We start from the raw sequence: 17,373 nt of genomic DNA on the forward strand, positions 1-17,373 counted from the left end.
AGATACACTGTGAAAGGATTGTTGGGGATTTGTTTTTACATGGCAGCTGGAGGTTTTCTGTCCATTTTCTGTGAAGCCTGAGCCATTGGTTCTCTCAAGTACTAAATTCTATGGTTTTCAATTTTATTTAGTTTGCTTTCAAGACAAAAGTAAATCTGTGGTTACATGAATTTAAATCAGTTATGGTTTTAGCAGTTCCTTTCCAAAAAAAATGCCTTTAGTACTTTTGTAGTATTGTCTGCTACAAAGTAAGTTTTTGTCCTCAGAGGATAGGTTTGATTTTGAGTAAAAGCCAAAGGCCATTTGGAGCCAAGCCTGAATAAGGTAGGTCACATAATATAATTTTTGGTTAAGGCCTGTTTCCCAATCCAATCAGACTTTGGTTTTCTTTTTTCCTTCTGAATTACTACAGAAGTAACTGACTATTTGTCATGGGATAAATTCTCTTTGACCAATGAGAACTCTATGTCCATTGGCGATTGGATAGATGTATATGCTTGTGGGGGGTCTTGGGATTCTTGTAATTTTCCATTGTAAAATTGAGCACCTTTTTTCCAAATCATACTGGAAACACTCTTTATTTTCATCCTGATTACTTTCTTTCTTTAAAAAACCTGTTGTTTTTATCTCACTTCACTCAAAAGATCAGAGCAAATGTCATATTCACTATTTCTGTTCTTTCCTCAAAATGGGTGGCACAGTCTTCACAGAAACTCCTCACGTGTGGGTTTGCTTTCTCTTTCAATTTAAACTGGGGTGTGGGAGTTGGCCTTCATTGACACAGTGAAGGAAGGCATCCTTTGGTACTTATCTGTTGACAATAGACCAAACCATTTAGTGTGGATCTGGTCTTCCCCACCACCATCTTAAAATTTGTGCCAGCTCAAGCTCTGGCCAGACGTTACTCCATCCCTAAAGCTTCTTGTAACATGCCAGATGTCTCGCTTGCACATTTGTTTAACTGCACACAAAATTTGAGAATCTTTGTACTAAATACGGGTCATTCATTTTTGTGTGTGTGTGTGTGTGTGTGAGCAAGCAAAATAACACTCACCCCCATTCATTGGCCACAGCTGTTGATGGCAAGGCCAACTGACCTTACGGTTGCAGCTGTTACAAGTTAAAACTTGTTGCAATATGTCTGCATTATGGGCTGGTCCATTCCCCTTCCTGTAGCCACCTGAGATCATTAGCATTGTTTGTTTGTTTTTTTTTAATGGCCAAAACTCATATGCCTAGGAAATTGGACAGAGAACTTTTCCTTTAACAGAGCATAGTAGATGTCCGAAATAATTGTTGTGAATGAAATCCATTTGTTTTGCGCTAGGAAATGTTAAGAATTGAATATTGCTTCTCTAATGCTCTTAAAAGCTGCACTTCAAGGAAAAGCATGGGCATATTTTAAAGATTTAGTTCTGGTTTTAAGATTTTTATTCATATTAAAGTTACTTAGGTTGTTTTGACATCCTAAAGGATTATTAAGGTGAATTTATTGAAAAACTTGCAGTTTTAAAAATGTCTAGTTTTTATTATTTAAAATGAGAAACAAAAAAAAAAACCGAGAAACAGATTTTTCTACTCTGATTTTCCTGTAGAATTTTATTTAACAAATTGGAGCAAAACCCATACTTAAAATTCTCTTAGAATTTAGGAGCAATGCAAAAATCAAATTCTTAGAAATGTGCCCTTGCAGCCAAAATTTGTGAAAATTTTAAGTAATCTGTAATTTCATTAAAATGGATATCCTCTCCATCGATATAGATCTCAACGCCTCTGTAATTTGGTTGGCAGAGAGTTGCTATAGCTAAAAATGTCATTCATTCCCCCTTTGCCCTCTCCAAACTGGGATGTTCTTCAAACAACAGACATCACAGGGCCTGTATTCGAAGCCTTTCCAGCTTGGTGTAGGACCTGTTGGAGCATGTGCTCCACTGACATATATATATATATATATATATATATCTATATCTACATAGTGATATAGAGATATATAGATAATAGATATATAGCCTTAGAAAATCTAGGATGCCTACCACATTCACATTATGGCATAGGACTTTATTAGAGGCAAAATAATTCTTTTTAAAAATGCTAACTAACTAATTTCTGTCTTGTGGCTATTCATGTGAATCTTTTAACTTGCATTTTAAAAAAATCTCTTTGCTGTTGAAAAGCATTTGTTTCAAGAAATAATTTGAAAAAATTTGGGAGGAGGGCAGTGAATCATGAGATTGTATTTCAAGTATATACATGGAAAACCAGTGGAAAGTTTTAAAAATTGGAAGCTTAATTTCATAAAGCCATGAAATGGAGATTAAAATTGTTTATGGGATCAGCTTACATTAATGGGAGGAGAAAATGAATTCACATGCTGATCTCTGACCACTTGTTTGAAAGTTATTTTAAAACAGTGAATTATAAGCTAGCTAATCCATACTAATCATGAAACTTTCTATAAGCTATTGAATTTTCTGGCCAGGCAAAGAAATAAAGAACACTACTGATGCATTCTGCAAATGTAATTAATCTTTCACTTTGATTTAATTTTTCATGCTATAATAAATTTTCTATTAAAGTATTTTGTAAGGGCAGTAGAGTTTGAACAGTATAAGAGCTTGCCCCAGCTCTCTGTTCTTAGGTCATGACAGGTAAGGTTGGCAGACAGTTGCCATTTTTGTATCATAGTCAATAACCAAAGGGAAAATTAAAATGCTGTGCCTAAAACAGGATCAGTTTGACCATGAATGATGTTAAAGAAAGTGTTTTCAAAATTCCTCTCCTTTAAAAATAAAATGTGTTCCTTTCTGATATTGCTATTTTCTGCTCTCTGTCCCTCCCTTCTGCCCCAATTTCTTCTTTCCCATTAAAAAAAAATCCGTAAAGAGTTTGAAGTCTCACACCACATGGGAAACTTAAGAATTATGATCTGTTGACAAATGTTCACACCTCCCTTGGGGCTCATGCCCTATTTCTTTCTTCATTCCATATTAGTAGACTTCTGCTATTCATTTTCGCCTCTTCCAGCAGAATTCCTCATTCATTACAGCCAAGTTACAACCGTCAGTCTTCAGTGACACTCACTTGCTATGGGTCACAAATAAGCAGCCGCTTCCCGCTTCAAGATTAAAATGACTTTATAGGCATTTGGATAGATCTGTGATCTCCTTCCAGCAATACAGGTCTGCAACGCCAGTCACGCCTTCTTACCCTGTACGCCTCTTGTCCATATCCTCCTGTAGATCCTCCACAGGGAGTCCACCCAACGTGCTAGGATGGGAGCCTTCCTCTAGATCTCTTGACAACGCACGGATACCATTGGAGCATACGGCTTGTCCATCTGTTGTCCCTTGCTCTCACTACATGACTGACCCACCTTCCTTTCCAGTTCTGCATCTCTCTGGTGACATCCTTTATACCACTTCTCCACAATTCTTGACTGGTAACATACTGCTGCTTCCTCTTCTCTTCTGGATTCATTTATAGCAAGAATGTTGAGATTTACAGAATTTCATTCCTCTAGTAATATATCCCCTCATTCCCTGGACAAAGATCTCATATTTAGAGTACCAAAGGCTGATATAATCTTTTTTGTTGTTGTTATAAACTTGACAGGCATCAACAAATGTCAGTATTTCCATAGACAAAGAAGTACAGGGGAAATAAAGGATTGCATTTGAACCCGACCCTCTGTTTCACCTTAATCTTTAGTTTCATATATATCACCTTCTGCCCCCTTCTCCACTTAATGCTCATCAGTCTGGTGGCAGAAGGAGAAACACTGGCCATTTTGTATTTTTCTTTGTTCTGGGTTGCTATGGCCAAAGAATTAGTTACCAAGTTGCTAACTTACTGGTGATGAGCTTCCTCATAATTAGCTAGGCTGATCCTTGGAAAGCAGACTTGGTCTGTTGCCAAGACCTATTCAAAGCCCTTACAGCATAGGAGAGCCTGCCAGAGCTTGAACTACTACTACCTCTGTGCTACAACGAAGCATTGGAAGAGAACTCTGCAGCTGTGGATGTTTCGAAGATTATTTCATACACACAGACATCGATAGAAAAGTTGCCATTTGGTGGCTAATTAATAGAAAAACCGCAAGAATCTCAGTTGGAAAGGATTCCAATTCATGTCTGAATAAGTGGTCATCAGCTTCCACTTGAAGAACTCTGGTGATGGGAACCTCACTACCACACAAGACAACCCATTCCGTTTTGGAACTGCTCTGATTGCTAGGAAATTATTTCTTACATTGAAGCCAAATCTGCCTCTCTGAAACTTTTTGCCTCCTAGTTCTGCCTTCTGGGGCCTACTAAATCCAATCCCTCTTCCCTGTAATAGCCTTTTAAACACTTCAAATCATCTACCCTCCTCCTACCTGTCCCCCAAGTCTTCTCTTCCCAGGCTAAACATCTCTAGGTCTTTCAACTGATCTTTGTATCACATGAACTTCAACTCCCTCAACCTCCTGGTCACCCGATTCTGGTGTTGCTCCAGCTTGGCACCCAGACCTAAACACAATACCCCAGATTGTGATCTGACCAGAGTAGGAAAAGAGAATTGTAGTTCACTATGTGTTTTCTTCTAGTCCTTTTTGTTGTAGCTTTCAGCTTGACCTTTGTGCGCATGTGTATGTAGTTAGTAACTCTACGGTTAAATATGGCTCTACATCTTGGCATTAGCTTGCTTAAAGCTTATCTTCTATAAATGCATAAAAAGCAAATATAATTTATGACAGCACCAAAGGGTGGAGCAAGACAAGGCTCTCAATTTAAATAATTAGGAATGGGCATAGTTCCTACCTGTGAGGGTAATCAAGGAAACTTGATCAAAACAAACTCAAAGCCCGGAGCTTCAGATATGGGGTGTGGCCCTTTCCCAATTACTTGGGTAGGTAGGCAGCCTTTTAGGAAGATCTATTCATTCAGTTTGTGGTTCATGGAACTCAGTTTTCTCAGGATTCAATGAAGACTTCAGGAAAGAAAGTGTGGTTGTGGTGAACATGTTTAATTTGTTGCCTTCACCATTAAGCCCTGGCCCCAACCAAGGATTCTGGCATTTCCCCAAAAGAAAAGAACACAGATTAACCTTATCTGAAGACTTCCCCAAAGTAGCAGTTAATAAACACGTTATCTCCTCCAGGCCACGAGGGTACTATGAGGTACTACATTGCCAGCACAGTGACTGGCACATACAAATTGATTGTAATCCCATATAATAGTTCTAAAATGCTTGGATTTAACTTCTCACGTCCCTCTCCTAAGTGATTTGAATGGAGGGAAGGGAGCATGGTTAGAATGTGTGTATGTCTGTTTGCATGCACACACACATATGCACATACATATATGTGTTTTATACATATGTTCAGCTATATGTGTATTATGTGTGGCATCCTTGTGTTGTGCACCTGTCTATCTGTGTGGCACATGTATATGTGTGTGTATGGTAAAGTATAGGTCCACACACACACTCCAGGCAAGTGATGCCTCATTCTAGCATGAACTTGAGCTTAGGTCCTTGGAAGATAAGCCAGAGTTCTTCAAGGTCTAAATGGAAAGGCTTCAGGTACAGAACCTGGGTGGTTCTTTTCGAAAACCAGGCTAACTAAGTGTGGAAAGGCTTCTACTACCAGGCTGACCACATGGTGATGAATTTTTTGGTCACAGCAACTCCTGAGGACCCTCTGAAGGAGGGTCTAAGGCCCCATTGAAGGGTCACGGTCTGTGTCAGTGGAAAGAGGTACCTGCATTGCCAGAACCACCGGATCCTTGAGGTGTGTGCTCTTTAGACATGTATGGATGGATGGATGGAGTGCATAGAATGTGGTGAAGGGGTATAAAAGGTGAAGGAGGAGATGTTTGGATCTCTTGACTGGCTGGATGCAGGGGAAATGAATGTGTCCCAGCAAATTAACAGGTAGACTGAAAAGTAGTTGGAAAGTACTGTCCTAATGGCCTGAAAGAATATACTTTCCTGCTTTTTTTTCTTCTGTGTGATTCTGTCCTGAGCAGAACTCCACGGAAAACAGAGCCCAGCAGCCACCCGTGGCCCATCCTGCCCCGATTGCCCGCTGCCTTTCCTACAACTGCCCCAGCAACGAGAACACGGATATGGATGTGAACCACATCCGGGCGCAGAGCTTCCTCTTTGGTTGTGAGCTCAAGGCAGACAAAGATTTCCACTTCAAGGTGGTGAATGAGCAAACCGAGCACCAGCTCTCGTTGAGAACAGTGAGCTTAGGAGCTAATGCCAAGGATGAGTTGCACGTGGTTGAAGCTGAAGCCCTGAATTTCGAAGGTAGCCCAACTACAGTCACGCTGGCATCACTGAAATTGTCTGTGCAGCCCACGGTTTCACTGGGAGGCTTTGAGATTACCCCACCAGTGGTTTTGCGTCTGAAATGTGGTTCTGGACCCGTGTACATTAGTGGCCAACATCTGGTCGCACTAGAGGAAGACGTGGAAGAAAATAATGTAAAACTGGTAAATCTGCCTGCCAAGCGAGCTGCTTCTGAAATTGATGACAAGATTCCACCAAAAAAGGTAAAACTGTCTGAGGAAGATGAGGAGGAGGAAGAAGAAGAGGAAGAAGAAGAGGAGGAGGAGGAAGAAGAAGATGATGATGAGGCAGAGGAGGAGGAGGAGATAGAAGAGGTGGATGAGGATGAGGATGAGGTGGAAGTGGACGATGAGGAGGAGGTAGAGGAAATTGAAGAGGAGGAGGAGGAAGAGGAGGAGGAGGAAGAAGAGGAGGAGGAGGAAGAAGAGGAGGAGGAGGAAGAAGAGGAAGAGGAGGAGGAGGAAGAGGAGGAAGAGGAGGAGGAAGAAGAGGAGGAAGAGGAGGAGGAGGAGGAAGAAGAGGAAGAGGAGGAGGAAGAGGAGGATGATGATGAGGAAATTGAACATAATAATCCTCTAGAGAATAAATCTGATCCTGATAGTCCAACACAGAATGGACACACACCCAACATGGACGATGAGACAACAGATTCTGAGCCGGTTACACCCAAATCAAAAAGCCAGGACTCCTTTGAAAGTGAGGAAAAGCCTCCCTCAAGTCCCCAAGAACCTAGCTCTCCTGAGGATGTTAAAGAAAACATTCAGGCAAGCATAGAAAAGGGTAGTCTATCCATCCTTTCCCCAAAGTTGAAGGCAGATTCCACAACTCTAAAGAAATGCTTCAGGATGTTCAATCCAGAGGCTATTCACTATCTCAGCCTGTTGAAATATTTTTAAGAAAATAATTTCAAATTGGTTAAAATTTTCCATCATCATATTTCTGTAATAGTTGCTATTTGGCTGTCCTTTTTATAATGCAGAGTGAGAACTTTTCCCTGCTGAGTCTGATAGATGTCATCCAGAATACTTTGCCAAGAATGTGTTGTCCATTAGTTTTTAACAATGCAGTTCTTCCCTTGGATGCATTTATTGGGTACGTGTATTTGGAATGATATTATAGGAAAGAGTAGTGATGGCAATCAGACGGGATATGGCAGAGACAAAATAGAAAAGGAGTAAATTCAGTATTTTAATAATGGGGGGGGGGTCCACCTAGCCTGTGATTTCCATTAATGTGGGGCTTCCTCCATTGATGTGGCCCAGCAGCAACTCAGCTGTAACTGTCTAGACTTCCAGGGTTGCCCAACACTCTGAGAAGTTAAGAGATTTGCTTATGATCAGCTAGTATTAGGACTGGGGTTTTTCATTTTTCTTCCATGGCTAACCCTCTCTCCACTCTAAGCCACACCACCACTCTAATGAGATGTGAAAAAAACAACTTAGGTATACATTTTGCCTTTTTAGTTAGTCCTGGCTGCAAAAAAACAGCTGTTTACAAAGGGAATTTTGTTTATTTTATTTCTATGTACATTTCAATATCCTGTTTATATCTTTGAAAAACTGGAGATGCAGTCATAGAAAAAAATAGCCCCCAAATACTGAGTTGAAATCCTTTTGGTTAGCACGAAAGAGTTGATGATGTCTAGTGTCTCAGCGACAGGCTGGATGGTTAGGGCAAGCTGCTCTAGGCCAGAGGATTCCTCTGTAGCATTTCCCCCCACCTATGTTATCGTTCTTGCCTTCATGCCAACTCCCTGGGAAGTAAGGAATATTTTCTGTGACTCCCCAGTTACATTTTCTAAGATTCTGTCCCACTTCATTCTTCTAACCACACACACTCACACACACGCACACACATACGTGTTGCAATGTCTCAATGGCATGGATAGCTAACTTCTGAAATCTTGTTGGCTCTTGTTTGATAATTGGAGTGTTAAAATCCTTTTTTTCTTTTTCATTAGAATGACCAGTCAACAGGGGACATAAAGGTGATTGGTGGAGATGATCTCTCAACTTTAACTGGAAAGGTTTGTGTAGTGAAGTATAAGGAAAGGATGTGTTAAAATTGGTGCTACTGTGACTTGATTCAGAGGTGGTGGAATCTTATTGACTGTTAGAAAACTTACAAGTTCTTTAACCTTCTGTGAAAGGTACATGTAAACTTAGTAAAGCTTAAGACCACTCAGAATTTGGGAGATAATATCTACAGGACTCATAAACATGTTTTCAGTAGTAGTGAACTGTTAGTCTCCAATGATAGGGAGAATAAATATTTGAGAAAATAAGTTCCTGGGAATCCAGTAGCGCTTTGAAATGAATATCTATACACATGGGGCAATGAATACATAAATGGGTGAGACAGTCTGTCTACCTGAAGGCATTTTTGTTTATTTGCATATAGAGTTAAAGCTCCTTTGCATAGTCACTGTACCGCCTCCTCACCACACCGCCCTCCAATTCAAGGTTTGGGAAGCATTGCCCTGGTGGGATAGGGAACTGAAAACATTAATTTTCTGACTTGCACTGGAGAATGATTTCACTTTGTTCTTTGCTTTTTTTCTAGAATGTCCTGATTGTTGAAGTGAGTATTATGTTTCTCTTGGAATGTTTTCTTGTGGTTTGATTTAAATAGATAGTTACACCATTTTTTAGGCATTGTGCTAAGCTCTGGGGATACAGATAAAAGCAAGCTAGTCCTTCCCCTCAAGGAGTTTATAGACTAATGGGGGAAGGCCAGGCATAAAGGGGAACTGAAGAGAGGTAGGAGGGAGAAAGTAGCTTATCCCCACAGAGTCACCTATTAGGAGAGGAAGACCTCACAGCAGAGATTTCTCAGGATGTAAACAAATAAAGAAGCAAAAGAGGATTCTGGAGATATGATTTAAACTACCTTTGGAGGTAAAAATAGGAAAAGCATGGATTCTTGGCCATCTGAGCATCTAGTCAGCGAGCTCATTGAAGTGGTGTAAGTATGAAGTCATGAGAATTTTAAAAACATAAATGCTCAAGAACTTAATCCTGGTGAGTTGTCTTCCCCTACATGATCTTATCTATACTTTATACCAGTGACCATAATCAGAGAGAGAGAGAGAGAGAGAGAGAGAGAGAGAGAGAGAGAGAGAGAGAATGAGAATGGGCCTATGATTTCATTGACTAGGAAGGGAAGGGAGCCTTGTGGTTCTCCCAAAGGCAGGCCCAGTATGTCTCCAAGGCTGGATTTGAAACCAGGCCTTTCCAGACTTCAAAGCTGGCTTTTTCTTCTCTAGTTCAACTGCCTCAAGCTATAGTTACAGCTGTTACTCATATTATGGAAAATTCATGTTTACAAAACTCTGTACCCATAACAGCCTGGGGAGGTAAATGCACTAAGAATCTTTAACCTATCTTTCCAGAGGAGGAAGCAAACTTTCTTAGTGGCTAATTGGTTCACCCAAAATACCTCTAGCTGAGTGGGCCTAGCCTAACCTCCTGGCTCCCAGATCACTTTTGAGTGTGTCTCCATGACTTGTGGCTGGTAAGGCAGATAAGAACCATCCAGAGAAGACAAACATTTGCAAACTGGAGGCAAGAGTACAAAATGTCACACAGAAACTGTTGGGAATCTGTACTTTGTACAGCCCAGACCTTTTTTTTAATTGAATTAAGTAGTCCTACTTCCCCAACTTACTACTAGTGACAGCTCTTTGAAGAAAATCTGTTCACTGCTGTGTACTTGGTTCATTTCATACCCGGAGATACTAGTACAAAGGAAGAATTTTATAAAGTTGTACATGGGACTCAGACACTTAGCCCTGTTTGTTTTTAAATGGAACTTATGTGTGTTCTAAATATGAAATATAGCCCCATGGAGTTTTTTAACATGAAAATTAATCCAATGTGATTTAAAGTGTTCCCTGCATTTTTATAAAATGGTTACACATCAGCCTTAGCCAACAGCTGCAAATTAACTTATTTCTAAGCTTTTCTTTAAAAAAAATATATTCAAGTGACAGACGTATAATCAAACTGGAAGGGACCTTGGAGGCCATCCATCCCAACCTTCTTTTTTTAAAAAAGCCATAGAGGCCTAGTGACTAGATCCAGGCAACACAGGTGTTAAGGGGCACCACCCCGTTTCACAGTAGCATATTGTTTTGTTTCCACCAAGATGAAAATCTTTTTTCTGATTGTTAGAAAAAAGGAAAGGATGTTGATGATTTTATGGTAGTGTATTTCAGCATTGAACTGTTAAGTCCATGTTTCAGAAATGTTGTATACCTACCGATCTTAGGAAATTGAATCCCCAAGAAGCCGCATGACTAGAACAAGGCCAGACAGGTAGTGATAGAGCTGGGATTTGAACCCAGGTCTCATTGGTTTTGTAACCTAAGGAAACTACAATTCAAATTCTGGCTCTTAGCCCTTCCTCCCTGTGTGATCTTAAATGATAACTGAATAAAAGAAAGAAAAAGCATTTATTAAACACTTTTCATTAAAGATTCAGTTTGAAAAGCCACATGGACCATAGGGGAACAGCTGCCAGGTAGATAGTAATCTATCTTCTTGAGTGTCATATCCACTGAAAATCATATCTTTTCCTGATTTGGGACCATTTAACAGTGTCAAAGACTTTCATTGTTGAGAATTTTCCTTTTTGGATTTTCAGTAGATATGATTACTGAAGAGGCAGAGGCTACCATGCCTGCCAAAATAGTTGCCAGACTTGGGAGGGTGGTGGGGCACAGGGTAGCTGTATACATCCTGGACTGGTTTGTCATTTCCTTCTCCAGCTCATTTAAAAGAGAAACAGGGTTAAGTGACCTGCCCAGGGTCACACAGCTATTAAGTATCTAAGGCCAGATATGAGCTCAGGAAGATGAGTCTCTGATTCTAGGAGGGATGGCCTTTGTGGCAGACAGGGATGGGCTGGGCTTCTCTTTCCTAATTTCTAATTGAGGAATTTTGGACTAAGCTAACCTCAAAGATTTTTCTACTTGAAAATATTGATCCTATAATCAGTAACAGCAAAAAATTTCTTAAATGTGTGGTGTCTTATAGTTTAGCTGATGCTGTCCCATAAAATGATCGTATTCCCCTTTCTCCTAAAGATGCTTTCCCATCACCATGGAAACAAGTTAAAATAATGAGATAGAGTAGAAAAAAGACTAGGTTTGGATTTTTGGAGGCACTTTTGATATTATTCAATAAGGAAATGCAGGCATGTGTATCTACATTCTAAAATGTGAAGTAGCACTGAGTTCCAGATTTTCCCTAAACCCCATTCGGGAGCCAGGGGACCCACTGTCCCAAAAGTGCAAATGGAGACAGCATAAAAACAACTGCCTGGTGTTATCGTTTGTGTTAGTCATAGACTTGTCACAATCTGGTCCTCTTCCACTGTTATTTCTTGTCCACTACCAGCAAGGGCTAAAGGTGAGCTAGTTTGCCATTTCGACATGTTCTTTTTTTTATGATCAGGACATCATTGATACGGGTAAAACAATGCAGACCTTGCTGTCCCTGGTCAAGCAGTATAATCCAAAGATGGTGAAAGTTGCCAGGTAAGTCATCCTGATAATAAGTTGGTTTTTGATTTGAAATGTGTTTTAAAATAATCCTTATTTTGGGGCGGCTAGGTGGCTCAGTGGATAGAGTACCAGCCCTGGAGTCAGGAGTACCTGAGTTCAAATCTGGCCTCAGACACTTAATAATTACCTAGCTGTGTGGTCTTGGGCAAGCCACTTAACCCCATTACCTTGCAAAAACCTAAAAAAAATCCTTATTTCAGTTTTGGTTCAATTACTGCTGTGTATTAGCTGACTTCAGTTTGAAAGATTGCATTCAGACCCGCATAACAGGTTGCCATGGTTCAGTATAAGGGGAGAATAAAACTTGTTTCCAATCCCAATACCCTTTAGCATCTCTGTCTTTCATCTATGTATCTATTTTTATTTTTCAATAGTTTGCTGGTGAAAAGGACCCCTCGAAGTGTAGGATACAGGCCTGATTGTAAGTACATTGCTTTCATGAATTTCATTCTGAAATTTCTTTAATCTATAAAATGGCAGGAAAATATTCGAAACTGTGTGGAGAAGATGCATTGGCAAGCATTTGGTTTTCCTCACATTATGTCTTCTCTATCTTAGTGATAAATTTTGATTCTTTTTAGTTGTTGGATTTGAAATTCCAGACAAATTTGTCGTTGGATATGCCCTTGACTACAACGAATACTTCAGGGACTTGAACGTAAGTACCACTCTCATTTGTTTTTTCATAACATTTAGGAAGGAGAATTTTTTGCTTCTCTGTACTTTGTAATTTAAAGAGCCTGGTAAGTCCCATTCAGCTGGCATCTGACCAGGCCTGGGAATGAGGACACACTCCTGCTGATTGGAGCTTTTGAACAACTTTCTCTTGTTGTTTGTCTTAAAAGAGAGGTTTCATTCATTCCCCCTGGAAATGTCAGAATCCCACCCTCTAATGTCAAGAGTCATACTTTTGTGTAGAGACTTGGAGGAGATGAAGACAAAAGCCAAGTTGAGCATAAAAACACCAATCTTATCTTGCTTCTTAGACCAGGCTGCCTCTTAGATTTTTGCCCCCCAGATCAATCATTCCATTTCCTAACGTCTCCTTCTGGCTTTTCTTTCCCTAGCATGTCTGTGTCATTAGTGAGACTGGCAAAGACAAGTACAAAGCATGAGATGCAACTTGGTGTGCAGAGAAGCTTTGAAACACTTGGGGGAAACCCATCAACTTCACCTCTGGACCACCAGCTAAATTTGTCCAATGTTTCAGCCCTGTGACCATCTGCTTATTAGAGCTTTTTGCATGTACTGTATCTTGTCTGTTTTATATTTTCGGAATGTCAAACAGTTGCTGCAGTTCTGATTGCTGTTTCATTTGCACTACAAAACCTAAAGAGACTATCACTACCCCTGGGTGGGTTGTATTGCTTGAATAGCTGTTTGACTTATGAATGGGAAATTACTTAAACCACACCGACACTGAATTGAAATAGTTGAAGTATTGTGAATGTAAGAGATGTTTAAAGAGGATATATTGATTTTTTTAAATTGGTAATTTAATTTTATATGTTACTGAAAATGCAGAGAAGTGATTGAATATTGTTAGTTAACACCTTTTTGGTGTCAAAGAGGGAGCAGTCAATTTCAATTATCTGTTCCAGTTCTGTTACAGAATCCAATAGGTTTGATTCTTTTATAACCCTATCTATCTCCTTAAATTACATTATCATTTTACAATTTTTGATTGTTGCTAACAGAAATCAAAATGGAAGCAAAGAATCACTTTTATTGAGATGGGCAATAGAACGAAAAAGCCAAAAAAAAAAAGTTTGCTGAGCTGTCTGTCCCACTCTTACAGATTATTTCCTTTCTGTGCTCGCCAGTCAAAAGTAGTTTTTCTTTTAATGATAATTGACATTCTGGACATTTTACTTTGGAAATCTATAATGCAAAATGCTTAAAATAAAGGCTGTCTCTTTAAAAAAAATTGACTTTTGCTGTTTTTTTTTATGTCAGTCGTTTATTTCAGTCCCTTCCTCTGGACTGAATCTTTTTCCTTATGAAAAACAGTTAAGGGGTGGCTAGGTGGTGCAGTGGATAGAGCACCAGCCCTGCAGTCAGGAGTACCTGAGTTCAAATCTAACTTCAGACAGTTAATAATTACCTAGCTGTGTGGCCTTGGGCAAGTCACCTAACCTCATTGCCTTGCAAAAAAAAAAAGGAAAACAGTTAAGCAAAAACATCTGGCACAGTGATGCCATCAGACGGTGTGCACAATGTAGTTGCCATGTTTCTCCTAGACCATTACAGTTGGAGTTTCATTTCCTGTAGGGGGTCACTACATTTAATTTGTGATATCATTTTTTTGTGAGTTCTTTCTTAGCATTTATTTTGCTCTCTAATTCATACAAATCTTAGGTGTTCCAGATTCTTTATTCATTGTTCCTTAATATTCCATTCCTTTGACATGACATCGTTTTGTCTTACAATTCACTTGTTAAGAGTGTTGCCAAGAATTTTAGCATTTAATGGACCAAGGTTTCTCTCACTACTTTGGGGGATGACATGCTTAGTAGAAGGATTACTGCTCAAAGGGTAGGAACAGTTAAGTCAGGCATAATTCCCAATTGATATCCAGAATGAACAAAGGAACTTCCAATTCCAATAGTATGGTGTACCAGTTACATAAAACTCCTTCCATAGTGTTCCCATTTTTTTTCACCTTTTGCTCATTTGTACCTGGTGAGGTAAAACCTCAAAGGTTTCATTGGCGTTTATTAGTTTATTGATGATTTTTCAAATAGATCATAGGTCCTGTAATCCTTTCAAAAACTATCCTTTGTCCACTATACGTCTGCAATATTCTATATATGGATATCAGACTTTATCCAAGCATTTAGTAGACATAGTCAATCTTCTATCTTTCGTGATCTCTAATTTTCTCCGTAATTTTCAAAATTAATAAAAATCTATTTATTCTAGTGTGTTTTCCATACACTAAAAAAGCAAACCCTATTACAAATGTTAGATATTCTCCAGCATGATTAATGCCTATATTGCCAGTGTCTTTGCCCTGCCCCACTCCCCCTTAAAATGCACCTTCCTGACCCAAAGGTGGGTTATGGTTCTTGTGCTTGTGGAATCATTAAATTCCAAGCTGATGTATATATACACCCACATACAAGCATATGACAAAGAAGCTAAAGTCCTTACTTTCTGCCAAATTGCTTTCCCAATTTCTTGGTAAAAAGTAAATGGAATTATTCCTCTGGTAATCTTATGTTCTTATGTTTATCTGATAGTAGGCTACTGTTGATTGCTTCTGTTCTCTTACTTCTCTCCAGCTTTTTTAGATGTCCTTTTTCATTGAGGGTTTTTTTTAACAATATAAAGTCATTTCAAACCAGGGTTTCATGTCATTTGAGGTCCAATAAGCTATGACTTTTTTTGTTCATACTTTAATTCCCTTGACATTCTAGGGAATTTGTTCTAGATGAATGATTATTTTTGCATAAGCACCTACTTGGAACTATAAGCTGAGGAGCATATAGCCGTGTGTTTATGCATCTGGCATGTCTCTTTTACTTCAAAAGCTATTTCACACATTTTTGAGTAGAATTTTTCTTCTGACTTATTTCTTATACATGATTTGTGAGGGTTGGGTTTGTTTTGTTTTGTTTTGTTTTTTGGCATCTGACTCCAAGTTTTCTAAGGGATTTTCTGGGGTTTTCCTATTGGTCTATCTTGGGTATGCAAATATGGACAATTTCCTGATGATTGAAGCTTTGTTTTGTCCTTAGTACTTTGCTAGCAGTTGTGGAACTCTGCTAAATAGTGGGCAAAAAGAACATCCTTGCTTTTATACTTGTTCTTACGGGGAAAGCATCCCAAACAATAAGTGATGCGTGATTTGGAATGTGCATTTGATTATGTAAGCTATGTAAGAGAGAGATTGGAGAGGGGAGAGACTTAAGGGTGGGAGATCAGTTAGGAGGCTGTTTTAGTAGTCCAGATGGGAAGGTGAGAAGCCCTTGAATTAGGGTGTATGGTCTGAAGAATATACTAATTAGCCACTGCAAGCAAGGTTAATTTTTCCTTAAAATATTTTGAGATCATGCCTAAGACTTGGTTGGCTCAATCTAATCAACTTCTGGTTTCTCAAACATAAAAGAACATGCAGTATTAGCTCCTAGTCCCATCCCCCCCTAGGGTGTGGTTGAGAGTTGGGCCCAGGCTCTATGTGTGAATCAACTCAAGGTGGTTCTCAAGACCTTTTCAATATATTTCTCTGGGCTTTTGTTGACTTGAGTTTTTATTTCATTATTTTATACATAAACCACTGTGGAATTGGATGAGTTAGGCCCAGAACAATTGGAATAGATTACAAAATTGGAACATAATGTTCTTGTGGAGGGGGAAGAATGACCATTTAGGGGGGACTGTTCAGATCTAGATATAAACTTGGCAGTCCTGCAATATACACTATTCCAAAAGGTAAAAAGATAGGCTTCCAAATTTCCCTTGTAGGGTAGTTATCTTGCAAGGGGGGGAAAAGGTATTTTAATAGAAGAAACTTTTTTTAAAGTGTCTTAAAACAACCAAAGCTGTGGGGGGGAGAAACCAAAAATACAAGACCGAAGAAATCTAGGAAAACAAGTTTCTAATAGAGTATCACTTTAGAATTGTTTCTGTTGTGGATTTGAGGAAAGGAGAAGGAAGACACTAGAAAGGAAGAAGGGGCATAGGATTTGCTGTATCTCATCATTGGCATGTAAGAGAAAAAAATTACAAATATTGAGGAAGAGGTGGGTATCAGAATTTCACTGAACTGAATTGGACAAAAGAGTTGAACATAAAATTTGGTGCAAAAATATAGGAAACTCAATAAGGAAATGAGAGAATGGTGAATGGAAGGGGGACAGGGAGGGGGAGGGGGTGTTTTGAGAGAGACAGGAAGTCTTTTTAAGAGACTACTGGTCAGCCTTGAGGTGATAGAGACCTGAACTAAAAGCTGAGATGGAGGTGCTTACAGTTATAAACTTAAATGTCTTCATGTGTCAGGGAGGGGATAGGTAAGAAAGGGAAAAAATTTGAAAATCAAAATTTTAAAGCCTCTTTAAATGGCAAAATTGTTTTTACATGTACTTGGGGGGAAATAAAATATTATTTTTAAAAGGGGGAAGGGTTTGAGTAGCCCATTTGATAGTTGGGATATGGGGCTAGTTAGTGTCCAGAAAAGATTGGGGGTGGAAGACCTGGACATCCCTGAACCCCATGAAGGTTTATCAGATTATCAGGACACCATGTAGTTAGTGATTGTGTCCCAGATGATCAGCAAAGGAAGTAGAAGGAGCTGTCAGACAGGTTAGGCAAGAACAAAAAAGAATAGTGTTCTGCTACAACAGGGGATGATCATTAACCAAGGTCAGGTGCTTTGAGAATACATTTTTTTAATGAATATACTTACTTGGTAGAGAGGTTAAACAGACAGACACATCAGTGACCAAAATAAGCTGCAGTTTGACAAGCTT

At 39.3% G+C, this 17,373-nt stretch overlaps 1 protein-coding gene across 3 annotated transcripts in view; it reads left to right on the top strand.

Annotated features, from left to right (window-relative positions):
* Positions 1–13,829, top strand: part of HPRT1 (hypoxanthine phosphoribosyltransferase 1) — a 29,864-nt gene extending 16,035 nt beyond the window's left edge. Inside the window, exons 4-10 of one of the 3 annotated variants that reach the window (XM_074207957.1) lie at positions 6,009–7,100; positions 8,297–8,362; positions 8,899–8,916; positions 11,793–11,875; positions 12,277–12,323; positions 12,484–12,560; positions 12,970–13,829. In XM_074207957.1, coding sequence (XP_074064058.1) covers positions 6,009–7,100; positions 8,297–8,362; positions 8,899–8,916; positions 11,793–11,875; positions 12,277–12,323; positions 12,484–12,560; positions 12,970–13,017 — 1,431 coding nt within the window. In that variant the 3' untranslated portion in view covers positions 13,018–13,829. The remainder of the gene's footprint in view (positions 1–6,008; positions 7,101–8,296; positions 8,363–8,898; positions 8,917–11,792; positions 11,876–12,276; positions 12,324–12,483; positions 12,561–12,969) is intronic. The other 2 variants (XM_074207958.1, XM_074207959.1) reach the window with 2 other exon arrangements.
* The last annotated feature ends 3,544 nt before the right edge of the window (positions 13,830–17,373 follow it).

The sequence above is a fragment of the Macrotis lagotis genome, chromosome X (genome assembly GCF_037893015.1).
Source record: "Macrotis lagotis isolate mMagLag1 chromosome X, bilby.v1.9.chrom.fasta, whole genome shotgun sequence".
Lineage (NCBI taxonomy): Eukaryota > Metazoa > Chordata > Mammalia > Peramelemorphia > Peramelidae > Macrotis > Macrotis lagotis.